The sequence below is a fragment of the Coregonus lavaretus genome (assembly GCF_964263955.1).
Source record: "Coregonus lavaretus genome assembly, chromosome: 1".
NCBI lineage: Eukaryota > Metazoa > Chordata > Actinopteri > Salmoniformes > Salmonidae > Coregonus > Coregonus lavaretus.
The window spans coordinates 85,753,209-85,768,864 of NC_139988.1; the positions used below are offsets into that span (position 1 = coordinate 85,753,209).

The following is a 15,656-nucleotide window of genomic DNA, read 5'->3' on the forward strand; positions in this document are numbered from 1 at the left end:
TAAAATGTATTATTATTCCCATACCACTATTACAGAGAATCAGACAAATTATGACACCCTCTGCCTATTGGCTACTTAGCTTATTCAAGACTGTCCCAAAATATAACACCACCCCTTTAAGACAAAAAAAAGCTCTTTACCCGACTCCCTTTTGAAAGATGTCTAGAAATGTACACGTTTTGTGCTCTTGTAGGAAGCAATCACTCCCCCTTTGCTGACTACAAATGATCTATAACTGGGCTAATAATTCACTAACTAGCAAAGGATATGAACAAAATGTGCACACGTGGCTACATGCAGCTCTCCCTTTGATCTCAAAACAAGCTTGTCTACTCACGACCCTCATGCTGTAAACACAGTCCAGTTCAAAGTGAATGGCACAGATCCATATATGGCAATGGTCTATTTGCATATAGGCCTACTGCAGCTCTGATTGGTTATGCCCCACCGGTCTGTGTAGAGTTGTGAGCATCAATGCAATAGCATCCTACTCCGATGCGTTCTGCCTACAACAAAATATCTTGCATAGTTCGTTTTGCATACTAAGTCTTGCATAATTTGTTTTGTTTCGGTATGTTGCACTGAAAGTGGATAATATTGCGTTGATTCTATCACAATACCCACAGTAAAGGGAAACGCTGATAGTGTTAACTAACAGGGAAAACTCTAGAAAGTTGAGTGAAGTTCAATCTCGTGCTTCTCTGCGCAGGCTGATATTTCTTCTGCGAGGCAGTCCTGGGGAGGGAGCTGCACACCGGCACACAGGCGCGGCTTAGGGGGAACATTGGTGCCCATCCCAACTCACTGCTAGTACTGCAAGGTATACCCAAACTTCAGTACTTTTTCGCAAAAAAAAATCTAATTGGTTCGGTACTTCTGTCAAATGTGTCTTACGTGATTGAAGAGGAGTGGGACAACATTCCACAGGCCACAATCAACAGCCTGATCAACTCTATGCTAAGGAGATGTGTCGCGCTGCATGAGGCAAATGGTGGTCACACCAGATCCTGACTGGTTCTGATCCACGCCCCTACCTTTCTTTTTTAAGGTATCTGTGACCAACAGAAGCATATCTGTATTCCCAGTCATGTGAAATCCATAGATTAGGCCCTAATTAAATTTAATTAAATGGACTGATTTTCTTATACCAAGTGTAACTCAGTAAAATCTTTGAAATTGTTGCATCTTGCGTTTATATTTTTGTTCAGTATATTTCAATTACTTCTGAGTATTTAGTCATTTGTATTACACTGGGCTGAACTACACTGTATTTTGTAAAATATACTTTCGAGAGCAGTCATTTGTATTTTCAAACTACTTTTCTATACCATTTTTTATAGCGGTTCACAATTTTGTGGCCCCCTTTCACCCTGCATTGGTATCAGAAGTTTGATGGCACCATGGTGTGATAAGAGTGTCTGCTAAATATAAATGTATATGTAAAAATGAACAATTGCAAAGCATGCTGAGTAGTATTCTAATGAGCTCCACCATGGAACAAGGACGATAATAATAATACCCAGTGTGCATTGCAGTTCATTTTGGTATGTTCATATTCACATATACATTTTGGTCATTTAGCCAGAGTGACTGACAGTCAGTGCATTCAGCTAAGGTAGATAAACAACAACATAACACAATCCTAGCAAGTAAAACATTTCTGTAACAGTTACTGAGAATGTTGTTGCGGTTCGTGCTAGCTACTTGCCAAATGTATTTCTGTATTTTAAAATACATGTATTTTAAATAAATACATTTAAAAAATACAAGTATTTAGTAGTTTATTTTGATACATTGATCTTTATGGCATTTTGACATTTTTGCCCATCCCTGGATACTTCTTTTTTTTTTAAGCTGATTGTGTCTAAAAACGTTATTCATTCACTTTGTCTCCCTCACCACCAAAAACTCATTCACTTCTTCGCCTCCCGAGTCGCATCTGGTTTCCACTACAGTGAGGAAAAAAAGTATTTGATCCCCTGCTGATTTTGTACGTTTGCCCACTGACAAAGAAATGATCAGTCTATAATTTTAATGGTAGGTTTATTTGAACAGTGAGAGACAGAATAACAACAAAAAAATCCAGAAAAACGCATGTCAAAAATGTTAAAAATTGATTTGCATTTTAATGAGGGAAATAAGTATTTGACCCCTCTGCAAAACATTACTTAGTACTTGGTGGCAAAACCCTTGTTGGCAATCACAGAGGTCAGACGTTTCTTGTAGTTGGCCACCAGGTTTGCACACATCTCAGGCGGATTTTGTCCCACTCCTCTTTGCAGATCTTCTCCAAGTCATTAAGGTTTCGAGGCTGACTTTTGGCAACTCGAACCTTCAGCTCCCTCCACAGATTTTCTATGGGATTAAGGTCTGGAGACTGGCTAGGCCACTCCAGGACCTTAATGTGCTTCTTCTTGAGCCACTCCTTTGTTGCCTTGGCCGTGTGTTTTGGGTCATTGTCATGCTGGAATACCCATCCACGACCCATTTTCAATGCCCTGGCTGAGGGAAGGAGGTTCTCACCCAAGATTTGACGGTACATGGCCCCATCCATTGACCCTTTGATGCGGTGAAGTTGTCCTGTCCCCTTAGCAGAAAAACACCCCCAAAGCATAATGTTTCCACCTCCATGTTTGACGTGGGGATGGTGTTCTTGGGGTCATAGGCAGCATTCCTCCTCCTCCAAACACGGCGAGTTTAGTTGATGCCAAAGAGCTCAATTTTGGTCTCATCTGACCACAACACTTTCACCCAGTTCTCCTCTGAATCATTCAGATGTTCATTGGCAAAATTCAGACGGGCATGTATATGTGCTTTCTTGAGCAGGGGTACCTTGCGGGTGCTGCAGGATTTCAGTTCTTCACGGCGTAGTGTGTTACCAATTGTTTTCTTGGTGACTATGGTCCCAGCTGCCTTAAGATCATTGACAAGATCCTCCCGTGTAGTTCTGGGCTGATTCCTCACCGTTCTCATGATCATTGCAACTCCACGAGGTGAGATCTTGCATGGAGCCCCAGGCAGAGGGAGATTGACAGTTATTTTGTGTTTCTTCCATTTGCGAATAATCGCACCAACTGTTGTCACCTTCTCACCAAGCTGCTTGGCGATGGTCTTGTAGCCCATTCCAGCCTTGTGTAGGTCTACAATCTTGTCCCTGACATCCTTGGAGAGCTCTTTGTTCTTGGCCATTGGCCATGGTGGAGAGTTTGGAATCTGATTGATTGCTTCTGTGGACAGGTGTGTTTTATACAGGTAACAAACTGAGATTAGGAGCACTCCCTTTAAGAGTGTGCTCCTAATCTCAGCTCGTTACCTGTATAAAAGACACCTGGGAGCCAGAAATCTTTCTGATTGAGAGGGGGTCAAATACTTATTTCCCTCATTAAAATGAAAATCAATTCATAACATTTTTGACATGCGTTTTTCTGGAGTTTTTTGTTGTTGTTATTCTGTCTCTCACTGTTCAAATAAACCTACCATTAAAATTATAGACTGATAATTTCTTTGTCAGTGGGCAAACGTACAAAATCAGCAGGGGATCAAATACTTTTTTCCCCTCCCTGTAGATGCCATAGCCACATTCTGCCTTGCAATTGATGTCATTACTTTCTTAAAGAGACAGCGCACACTTAAAAAAAAGAAGAGATTGCTTCTTCTATGCAAATGTTGTTGACCAGTAGAATAAAATAATATGTTCTCCTAGCAGTTACCAATAAAGTAAGTCCTAAATGGAAGGGATTGTTTGTCATCTGTATCCCCATGAAGTCAGCTAAAACAAGCTCAATAACTCAATGCATGCACACACTCCTATTCAATAATATGCATTCACCTGTATTGTGAATAAACCTATCCTACATCTTGATTTACCCAGTGTATCAATAGAGATTTACCATTAAAATAAATGTTCGCCATTATGTTGTTTTGTAGTTAAGATTGGTAAAAAACTAAGTCAAATTGATTGTATGATTATATAATTGATTCATTAATGCATACATCCTACTGTCTCTAAAGAAATGACAGAAATGTTCAAATGTAATGATATTGAACTCAAAAGATGCCCAACAACTGAACAGAGCAGTAGCTGAGTTTATCTGTCTGGATCAAGTGCCATTCTGTGACTTTGGCTAATAAGTCTTCTTTGTTGTTGTTGTGGTATCGTTTTGGTATCAAGTTTCGTGATTGTTTGGAGTATCGTGATACTAAACCTGGTATCGGTATCAAAGTCAAAATTCTGGTATCGTGACAACACTACTCACTATAGAGAAAGGGTGATAACTATAGACAGGCTTCTAGGAAGGAGGCTGAGGGCATCTCTGTGTTTGTTGGTTGGTTTGTGTGTGTGTGTGTGTGTGTGTGTGTGTGTGTGTGTGTGTGTGTGTGTGTGTGTGTGTGTGTGTGTGTGTGTGTGTGTGTGTGTGTGTGTGTGTGTAAAGGAAGTCTCGTGTGTCAGAGGGAACTGAGAGTCCTGCAGAAAGCGGCACTTTGACCTTTAGTCTGTCTCACACACCGCGGCACAGAGTGGGAACTGGGACCTACAAACCAGTGTAAACCAGATCTGTGTGGTGTGATACTGCTGCTGAACCCTGCCACCGTCTCTCTGACGTCACTGACATTCATAGAGAGACGAATACTAACTCAGCCCCACAGATATTTAACTAAGTTCACATCAAAATCTGTTGACCAGATCAGCGTAAAAAACTTTTACGCAATCTTTGGCAAACGTCAGAGTGTGTGTGTGCATGCGTGGCTGTGTGTATGTTTACGTGTGTGTGTGTGTACCTGGATGATAAAGGTCTTGTCCTGGAAGCCGGGGGTCAGGCCCAGCATGCTCATGTAGGACGCCTCGTTGATGAAGTTCTCAATGCCGTGGAACACTCCGCGACCAGTGGCCGAGATACGCCCATGGATACCTCCCTGGCTGATGGGCTTGCCTGTCACACATGCGTGGGCGTTGATGTCCTGCACACACAGAGAGAGACATGCCCAGAGAGACACACACACACACACACACACACACACACACACACACACACACACACACACACACACAGACACACAGATACGTTAGAGTGTATGTTTAATTGCATTAGATCTTTTGGCAGTTTGTCAGACTGTGAGATAGAGCCTCTTCAGCATAGTTATGAGATCAGTTGAGGACACATACTGCTCTGGGGCCAGACTACAGAACTACAGTACCCATACTGCCATGGTGCCCAGAGTACTGAACTACAGTACCCATATTGCTCTGGGGGCCAGCCAACAAAACTGCAGTACCCATACTACCCTGGAGGCCAGACTACAGCACCCATACTGCTCTGGGTGCCAGAATACAGAACTACAATACCCATACTGCTCTGGGTACCAGAATACAGAACTACAATACCCATACTGCCCTGTGTGCCAGAATACAGAACTACAATACCCATACTGCCCTGGGTGCCAGAATACAGAACTACAGCGTATGTGCGTTTGTGTGGTAACTCACGGTGTGTGCGATGGTATTGGCGTATGTGTCAGCGATCCAGGACATCTCTCTCTCTCCGGTGCTCATGTCAGGAGCTGGAACATCAATACCTGGCCCTGAGGAGGGGAATGGAAGCATTTACACACACCCTACATCAGGGGTCCCCAATTACGATCAGCCGTGGGCCGATATTTCCTTGAGCGGATAGTCTGGGGGCCGGAACATAGTTATAAAGAACACATTTTGTACACTGCAAATTGACTGCAAGAATCCCAAACAGATAGTGTTTGACAAAAAGAGAATCATTACAAACCTTGATTACATTGGAATACGATCACATATGCATCTCGATTTATGCGTGGGAATACTTGGGAACAGATTTCCTAAATTAAAATCACTTTGAGCTGATTTCCTGGTGACTTCAGTCTTATGTCCAACAACATATTATTTTATATATATATATATATATATATATATATATATATATTATTTTGCTCAGAAATCCTTATTTCTCTCTCTTTCCCGCACGCAAACACACACTACACAGGTTTGAGATAAAGTTATTAGCAATTAAATATCTATACTTCTACCCATTCTAAATATAGACAGTGGCTGACTGGAGGTCTCAGAATGCCCACTCTACCCTGATGGCATAGAGAGACATGTGTAAATGCCAGACTCTCTCCCTCTCTGTGGTATAAACAGGGTGGTATGTAGCGAGGGACATTCTCATGTGTTAACTGGGCCCCAACACCAAGAAGACGCATCCAAAAACAGAACTGGACAGAGGGAGGGAGGAGAAGGGGTGAGGAAATGGGGAGGACCTGACTGACTGAAAGAGGGGTCTACTTTCCACGTCACCATTATTACGCATAAGCTTTTCCACTGCAACACCAGTGTTCCACTTAAGCAATAAGGCCCAAGGGTGTGGTATATGGCCAATATACCACGGTTAAGGGCTGTTCTTATGAACGACGCAACGCGGAGTGCCTGGATACAGTCCTTAGCCGTGGTATATTGGCCATATACCACACCCTTGGGCCTTATTGCTATTATAAACTGGTTACCAACGTAATTAGAGCAGTAAAAATAAATATTTTGTCATACCCGTGGTACACGGTCTGATTTACCAGGGCTGTCAGCCAATCAGCATTCAGGGCTCGAACCACCCAGTTTATAATAGTGCATACACTATGATGGCTGACACTGAGGACTTGTGAAGAGCAGAATCAACAACCTCTGCAGAATCAAAACAGTTGCTTTGTGAGAAGGTGTTAAAGTTCACAGTTGGCCATTCTTATGTAAACGAAAGCTGAAAAGTACCAGTGGCCTGGCTTTGGCCCCGATTCAGAGCAGGACCGTCGGAGCCACAGCCCAGTGAGACAAAAGGCTCAGAAAAGTGTGAGACTTTTGGGTACAACACTGGGGTAAAACACTGCAGTAAATCACTGGGGTAAAACACTGCGGTAAATCACTGGGGTAAATCCTGTCTTCTATGTGTTTTGAGTTAACACATCGTCATTAGCATTCAGGATCATAGGGGACAACTGGCTACATGAAGGACACACTTACCAATAAAGCCTTTCTTGGCCAGCTCAATGGTGAACCTCCTAGTAATCTTCTCCAATTCATTGTCCTGGAGAGAGAGAGAGAGAGAGAGAGAGAGAGAGAGAGAGAGAGAGAGAGAGAGAGAGAGAGAGAGAGAGAGAGAGAGAGAGAGAGAGAGAGAGAGAGAGAGAGAGAGAGAGAGAGAGAGAGAGAGAGAGAGATAAAGATAAATGATTGTTCACAATGTGCATGAGGAGAGAGAGGTGGGGTGGGAGAAAGGTTTCCTGTGTGTCTGCCAGCTAACAGCTAAGGAGAGAGAGGTGAGGTGGGAGAAAGGTTTCCTGTGTGTCTGCCAGCTAACAGCTAAGCAGAGAGAGGTGGGGTGGGAGAAAGGTTTCCTGTGTGTCTGCCAGCTAACAGCTAAGCAGAGAGAGGTGAGGTGGGAGAAAGGTTTCCTGTGTGTCTGCCAGCTAACAGCTAAGGAGAGAGAGGTGGGGTGGGAGAAAGGTTTCCTGTGTGTCTGCCAGCTAACAGCTAAGCAGAGAGAGGTGGGGTGGGAGAAAGGTTTCCTGTGTGTCTGCCAGCTAACAGCTAAGGGGAGAGAGGTGGGGTGGGAGAAAGGTTTCCTGTGTGTCTGCCAGCTAACAGCTAAGCAGAGAGAGGTGGGGTGGGAGAAAGGTTTCCTGTGTGTCTGCCAGCTAACAGCTAAGGAGAGAGAGGTGGGGTAGGAGAAAGGTTTCCTGTGTGTCTGCCATCTAACAGCTAAGGAGAGAGAGGTGGGGTGGGAGAAAGGTTTCCTGTGTGTCTGCCAGCTAACAGCTAAGCATTTCAGCTCCACTCATACGAGTGTCCCCACCACACACACACACACACACACACACACACACACACCCACACACACACACTTTCTATCTATGACATAATGTAATATTAATGTTGTGACAGATAAACAGATAAGGCTGTAGCAATCAGCCCTAACGCTACAGGATAGGAATAAAGTGTCTGTCTGTTGTTCTGTGGTGAGTTTCTGTGTTGACAGCAGGAGAAAATAGGAAAAGCTGAAAGGATGAGACTGAACCTCTGTCCTTTCCGTCGAGCATAGAAAAAAAAAAATCAGCCAGTGTGTGTCTGCATGTGGGTCTGCAAGGGGGTCACTGGAATAGATCATTGATGTGACAGAGAGTAAGATATACTTCCTGTGCATCAGAGCGTTCCCACAATAAACACCTACCATGGTGTGTGGGTATGTGTGTGCGTGTCTGTGTGCATGTCTGTGTGCGTGTCTGTGTGCATGTCTGTGTGTGTGTGTGACGGACTTACAGAGTAATTTTTGACGTTGATCTTGACACCAGCTTTAGCCCCCCCGAATGGTACATCTGGATAGAAAGAAAACAGCTTACAAACTGGGGCTTAAACACACACACACACAGACTTCATTGATTTGACAACAGCTCTCTGAAAATGCTAATAAAAATCTCTCAGATCAGTGTGTATGTTTGCATGATTTCAGGAGCATTGAATGAATGAGAAGTGTGCGGAGAGGAGAGGAGACGGACTTACCGACCACGGCACACTTGTACGTCATCAGAGAGGCCAGAGCCTTCACCTCATCAACAGACACCTCTTCACTGTAACGGATACCTGCACACAGACAGACACAAAGGGAGTGAACACACATAGCCCAACAATACCACACACACACACTAAAGTTGACAGGAAGACAGGCTTTGAGTCTACTCTGTGCCCACCACAGGTCCAATATCTGGGGTTCCACTGTGTTGGTTGAGGCTCCCCTGGAGCAGGTGGCTCCTCTACACCAGCAGCGCAGGGAAACAGAGTGTGTGCAATAACTTTGGGCTATATTGGGCCATGTCGCTGTGACTGACGCCTACAGAGAGCCAAGGGCACCGAGCACTGACAGGAGACTGCAGCCAGCCTAGCGCATTTTAGAGGACGGGGAGAGAGGGTGTGACATCATCTCAAAGCGCCGCGGCGTGTACTGAGGCCCAGTCCAGAAACAGCCCCTAGCTAGCCGCTAGCCCCTGCTGCGTTAGCAGGATTGTGTTCAGGAGAGGAGGGCACACATGAGCAAAAACATTTCCCTGTTCCACGCCTTCTAAACATGACCTTTAGAGACAGCCGTGAGAAGCTAAAGCTGCTCGAAGGCCTTGACAATGTACACCCTCCTTTGAACTATAGAGACAGGACTGACTGAGCTACAGATGTAGGACCTTCATTTAAGGCCAGTTTACTTTGCTACAGCAGGACAAATATCCTGCAGCAACAGGGAATGTGAATTAGTATGTGGATTATAATTCATGTACATTTTTGTAGGGGTTGACAGGTTTTTCTTAAGGGAAAATCAAGTCTGACATTTCAAAGTGGATATTACAAACTTCAGAAGCCTTTTTAAACCTCAAATACACCACAAGTTTTACATGTCCTGTATTGCAGGAAAGTTATCCTGCAACAGGGTGATCAAATTAAGATCCTACATCTGAAGGCTAATTCGATTCACTGAACAAAAATAGATTCCTTATACCCCTCCCCTTTCTATCATTAACCCCTCCCCCTTTGATTCTCTTCCTCTTTGCTTCCTCCTCCTCCTCCTCCTCCATCCCCTACTACCGCAGCAGAGGAAAAAAAACATGTTTAGAAACATTCCAATGAAATTAGTCTCTGGGTTGGCTAGCAGACACACAAAAGAAACAAACAGGAGTGTAAGTTATGAATACACACAAAAAAATGGATGAACAAACATTCACAAAAGCAAACCCAATTGCCCAAGAGCACACAGAGCCTTCCATTAATGTCGAGGGAGCCCATAGCGGGTTGTTAGTCACACAGTGGAAAAAAAACCCCACTTTAACTGAATTCAGACTGCACCACAGGCTTCCTCTTCTGCTTGGGAAGGACATGTTGGAAATTTAGCAGACTAAACATTCTTTGAGAGTGAGACACTTCCTGACACTCCCTAACACTGAGTCACGCCTGCACACACCGAGTTCTACGGCGTTCCAGCTAGAGAACGTGAGGTTCTGCAGTATTGTAGTAGAACCAGGTATTCTATATAGACCAGTCTGGGTCTGTCTGTCTGTCTGTCGTAGCAGCAACAGCCTTTGTGCTTTGTCTACACAGACAGGGAGATAACGCAAGTCTTCAGGTCACGGGCAAGCTCTGTTACATAGCCTACGCTGACAGGATGGCAATACGGCTGGATCACACAGAAAGGGGGGGATGGAAACCGTGAGAAGTGTAGCTGAAGTCAGAGAAGGGGGGGATGGAAAGTCTGACTAAGCTGCAGCAAGTGAAAAGAGGGATTCGATCACTTCTCTAAAATGGGTTTGAGGGAAGCATCTGCTCTGGTGGCGTGTGACGGCCTCTGACCTCCTCATGTGAAAGTGATTGCCATCATTATACATCTATACACCCCACCAATCAGAAAGTCTACAAAGTATTAACACACAACCAATGTCCAAATCTACTCTCTGTCAGTCTGTCGGTCTGTCGGTCTGTCAGTACGTGCACTTGATTCAGCTTGCCTGGCACAATGGGTAGTTGGCAAGACTTTGCACTGTAGGACCAGTTGGTTCAACAAGAAAAAAACTCACTGGATGAGCTGAATAAAGTAAGCTACGCTTAGTGAACACTCCTCCCTCCTCCTGTCAAAATGCTGACGAATGGGAACGCCTGGGTACATTACCACCCCTTCCCCTCCACAAACAACTGATCCTCCCTCTCTCGCTCCCCCCTAACTGTAAATATGTCACATCCTGATCCTCACCCAACAAATCCCCCACAATACAGAGCTGCACAAGCCTTGAACCTTGACATGAACCTCGAACCACATAGCCCCCTCCTAAAACAGACACACCCTGCGGCCCCACCCCCTCCTCCTCACACCCTGCGGCCCCACCCCCTCATCCTCACACCCTGCAACCCTACCCCACCCCCTAACCCCTCCTCCTCACACCCTGCGGCCCCACCCCCCACCCCCTCATCCTCACACCCTGCAACCCTACCCCACCCCCTAACCCCTCCTCCTCACACCCTGCAACCCTACCCCACCCCCTAACCCCTCCTCCTCACACCCTGCAACCCTACCCCACCCCCTAACCCCTCCTCCTCACACCCTGCGGCCCCACCCCCTAACCCCTCCTCCCCACACCCTGCGACCCTACCCTCGGAGGGCCAGTATAAAAAAAAAATGTATTCACTAACTGTAAGTCGCTCTGGATAAGAGCGTCTGCTAAATGACTAAAATGTAAATGTAATGTAAAATACCCTACCCTACCCCACCCCTTGCCCAGTGAAATGGCACCTGGTGTCCGTACAAATGGCACATTATCCCACTAATTACACACACACCGCACTCAATACAGTGTAACACCTGCAGTATAGTAACCAATGATATGTATTAGCCAATCATTGGTTAAAGCTAACTGTCTACTAGTACCTACACATGGACTATGACAGAGCTGGCTAGCCAACAACAGTCAGTATCAATGTTTGTATCTAGCTTGTAGTTACTGGGAGTGTGCATTGATCAGCGCTACAGGTAGGCTACCACCAACATAAAGTGTCTTAATAGGGCATTGGGCCACCACAAGCCGCCAGAACAGCTTCAATGCACCATGGCATAGATTATAAGTGTCTGGAACTCTATTGGAAGGATGCGAGACCATTCTTCCACGAGTAATTGTATCATTTGTTGATGGAGGTGGAAAACACTGTCTCAGGTGCCGCTTCAGAATCTCCCATAAGTATTCAATTGGGTTGAGATCCCAGCCAGCCATGGTAGCCAGCCATGGTAGCCAAAATAATGGGCAACTGGGCTTTTTTATACATGACCCTAAGCATGATGGGATGTTAATTGCTTAAATAACTCAGAAACCACACCTGTGTGGAAGCACCTGCTTTCAATATACTTTGTATCCCTCATTTAAGTGTTTATTTGATTTTGGCAGTCCCGTGTAGCTCAGTTGGTAGAGCATGGCGTTTGCAACGCCAGGGTTGTGGGTTTGATTCCCATGGGGGGCCAGTATGACATTTAAAAAAATATGTTATGTATGCACTCACTAACTGTAAGTCGCTCTGGATAAGAGCGTCTACTAAATCACTAAAATGTAAACATTTAAAATGTACCTTAGCAACGTGCATGCCCCGCCCACCTGAGGATCTGTCTTTTTCAGCTATCTATTTCTTGTGTTTGAGGGGTGCAAAATCCACTGTCACTTAAATCTCGCTTGCTTGATTGCTTTCATTTTAGTCCTGCGACTCTTTCATACTCTTGCTTGTGCCTGTTGCTTTTGTTGAAACTTTACAATAAATGTAAAACCTGAATTCCCAACAAAATCCCTGAACTCCATTTATTTATTGTTCATGCCACTAAAATGTTTTATGCGCTATAATTCAGTCAATATCCGATGGATTTTAAAAAGCTGATCGGGGGCTATGCTATTAGCATAGCGGTGTTTTACTGTCATCCTGAGGGTGTTTTACAGTCATGAGACGTCCTTGGACTGAAATATAAGGTTCTTCTGAGCCTAGGTTAATTATTTGCTGGAAATGGTGCAGTTTATCCTCCCATACCAGAGTAACTCATCAACACCAAAAAGAATATTACAATGTAACCCTACTCAGATGTAGGCCTACCTTAGAGGTAAGCCATGTTATTAAACTAGTAGCCTTCTGTGTTACAGTCCAGATATAGCCCTTCCTTGCAGTTAATAACTAAAAGTGCCCTCTTTGGCCTCATGGGTGGAATGTTATTAATATTTTTCATCATTTCATAATTAATAAAGATGTTTAAAAAATTTAACTGACGAAAATCCGGTGTTTCTATGTCAAACAGTTTTCTTATATTTCAGTCTTCTGCGGTGTATATAAAGTGTAATATTGGGACGCAAACTCAAAAATGAATACATTTCAACTCTATATCTGACATGGTACAGGTGTCTTCTTTTTTATAAGCCCATAACCATGTGTGTGAGGTGTATACTTTTGTTTAAGACTACCAAGAATCCCTCTGTGTGACCCTGATTTAACCCACTGCAGTAAAAGGTTAAATGGGAAATGTTTGTCCGTGTTAGGCTATGTGTGATGTGGTGTGTGTGTGTGTGTGTGGTGTGTATGCAGGTGGCACAGGCACAGGGTTGGGCGTATTATTTGTCACTCTAGGCCTACATAATTGTGATATATATATATACAGTAACAGTTACTAATGGTAAATAGTAACCCATCTTTTTGTTCATGATTATGTAATCCCAATTATATGTACTCTGTTAACACCCCTGGGGTGTGTGTGTGTGTGTGTGTGTGTAAACCATATGACCACTTTATTTTAAATGAACTTGCTGTTCAGACTAATTAGCATATACATTATCGAATTTGCATAAAACAATTACATTTGCATAAAACAGTATTCTAATATCAAAAATTGTTACAACCTCTCAGTTCTGCATGAATATTTGTTAATAATATGACCACCCTACTTTATATTATTGGGTTTAAAGTACTGAAATTATGTATTCCATACTGCCTAATCTGCATATGAAGTGCCTCATTTGCATAGAATAATTATACATCTCTGTGAACCGTGAAAATGTCATAACAATATGACCATCCTATCTTGAGATATCTTGAGTTATTGGACAAAAGGTGTCGAATTTAAGAATCCAGACAGGTGATTTGGTGCCTTATTGACAACGGATTACAGTACATTGACATGTTGCGACCTTTTTCGATCACTTGAAAATAAGATATCTCAGCAATGGTATGTCTTATCCTCATGAAATAAAGTGTTCTGTGTTCCTGAGAAGCCTCCCTATAATTTGGAATGCAACGTATAACAGAGAACCACAGTTTCATTTTGTCCCCTAACACCCTACGTATTTAGTTAGGAGTCGTAGCTAGCTATCTATATAGTAACTAGCTAGCGAGTGGAGCAGATAATGCAACCTTGCTAGCTAACGTTAGCTAAACAGAGTCAGTGCAGCTGTTCTATCACAGATGATTAATGGGATTGCCAAATTACATACGTTTACATTTTAGTCATTTAGCAGACGCTCTTATCCAGAGCGACTTACAGTTAGTGAGTGCATACATTATATTTTTTTATTTTTTCATACTGGCCCCCCCCCCCCGTGGGAATCGAACCCACAACCCTGGCGTTGCACTACGCCATGCTCTACCAACATCCCCTGCCGGCCATTCCCTCCCCTACCCTGGACGACGCTGGGCCAATTGTGCGCCGCCCCATGGGTCTCCCGGTCGCGGCCGGCTACAACAGAGCCTGGATACGAACCAGGATCTCTAGTGGCACAGCTAGCACTGCGATGCAGTGCCTTCGACCACTGCGCCACTCGGGAGGCTAGCTAGTTAGTTTAGCAACCGCACAACCACTCGAAGGACAGTTGATAACCAGAAAGCGGCGCTTGGCAGGAAATCTTACCCCCCTTGCAGGGCGTCCTGTGCTGGCTGTGCTGGGCGCGGTATCCCTCCACTACCTCCCACTCTCCGTTGTCCCTCTTGATGGGGAAAGAGACGCTGAGGACGTGGTTGCAGGGCTTGATGATGCGGAGAATCCCCTTCACTCGTTTCATCTTCTGCTCGGGGGTCTCCTTGCTCTTTAGGTCCTCCACAAGCTTGTCCTGAACGATGGCGGCTCCGCGGTCGAAGAACCCCTCCACCATGCGAAAGAAGTTGGGGTCATCGGGCTGTTCACTATACTGTCGGACCCGCATCAGAGCGGCCGATGCTGGGAGAGCAGAGTCCACGCAGCCCGAGGCCAGGGCACTGCCCGCCCCGCGGGATAACAGCTCCCCGAAGTACCGGTACATGATTGGTCTAGTTGACTAACTGTTTAACAGGGGGGGAAACAACAGCGACGGGGGGTAGCTAGCTAGCTATCTATCTATTAACCCGTGAGAGGGATGAATGAACCGCACAGCAGCACTCCTTCACTGTGTCCGGTCTTCCGACTGAATGACAGTTGGAAGGGCGCGCCCGTTCGCTTTAAGGCTGCGCTGACCACCTAGGCTAGGACTCCCCTTGGACCGGGATGCACGCGGAAAAGGAGGGCACAGATCTATGAAGGAGGTTCATTTCGGGGCGCGCGTCCGAAAGAGCCAGTAAACAAAGCGCGATCCCGTGTGTGTCTCCATTTCAATACAGTAGTAGGCGGTCTATGTCAAATGTTTATTGCGCAAGTACGATAGATAGCCTACATATTCACAGATAGATCCATTTTCTGAATCTTCTAATGAGACAATTGTGGAGTTATTCTGATGGGATCCTGAGCATTTCATTTTGTGGTATTCTAGGCCCCTATGCCTGCACAGCAAATTATCCAGTGTAAAAAATATAAATAATAAACACTGCAAATAACTATTCAAGGACCTAAAAGTAGTATTCTTTGGGTCAGTATGGTTCCACGTGGAACCATTACCATTACAAAATAACCCTTGAGGAACCCTACGTTTTTAATGTGTAGGCTTCTCATTAATTTAAAACTGTTCCGGTGTCTATATGGGTTCAGACAGACAACACTTTCAGTGTTGATTTAACACTCTGGAGAGTTTGCTGTGTACTATAATAGTTTGACTGAAAGTAATGGAAATCAAATCTCTTAATGTTTTTTTAT

At 44.5% G+C, this 15,656-nt stretch overlaps 1 protein-coding gene across 1 annotated transcript in view; it reads right to left on the reverse strand.

Annotated features, from left to right (window-relative positions):
- LOC311132804 (glutamate dehydrogenase, mitochondrial) overlaps positions 1-15,178 on the reverse strand; it is a 20,721-nt gene extending 5,543 nt beyond the window's left edge. Inside the window, exons 1-6 of the mRNA XM_084166144.1 lie at positions 14,466-15,178; positions 8,573-8,653; positions 8,333-8,388; positions 7,037-7,100; positions 5,486-5,580; positions 4,780-4,959 (exon numbers count right to left, since the gene is read on the reverse strand). Of these exons, the coding sequence (XP_084022270.1) occupies positions 4,780-4,959; positions 5,486-5,580; positions 7,037-7,100; positions 8,333-8,388; positions 8,573-8,653; positions 14,466-14,853 (864 nt within the window). The 5' untranslated portion in view covers positions 14,854-15,178. The remainder of the gene's footprint in view (positions 1-4,779; positions 4,960-5,485; positions 5,581-7,036; positions 7,101-8,332; positions 8,389-8,572; positions 8,654-14,465) is intronic.
- Positions 15,179-15,656: the final 478 nt, after the last annotated feature.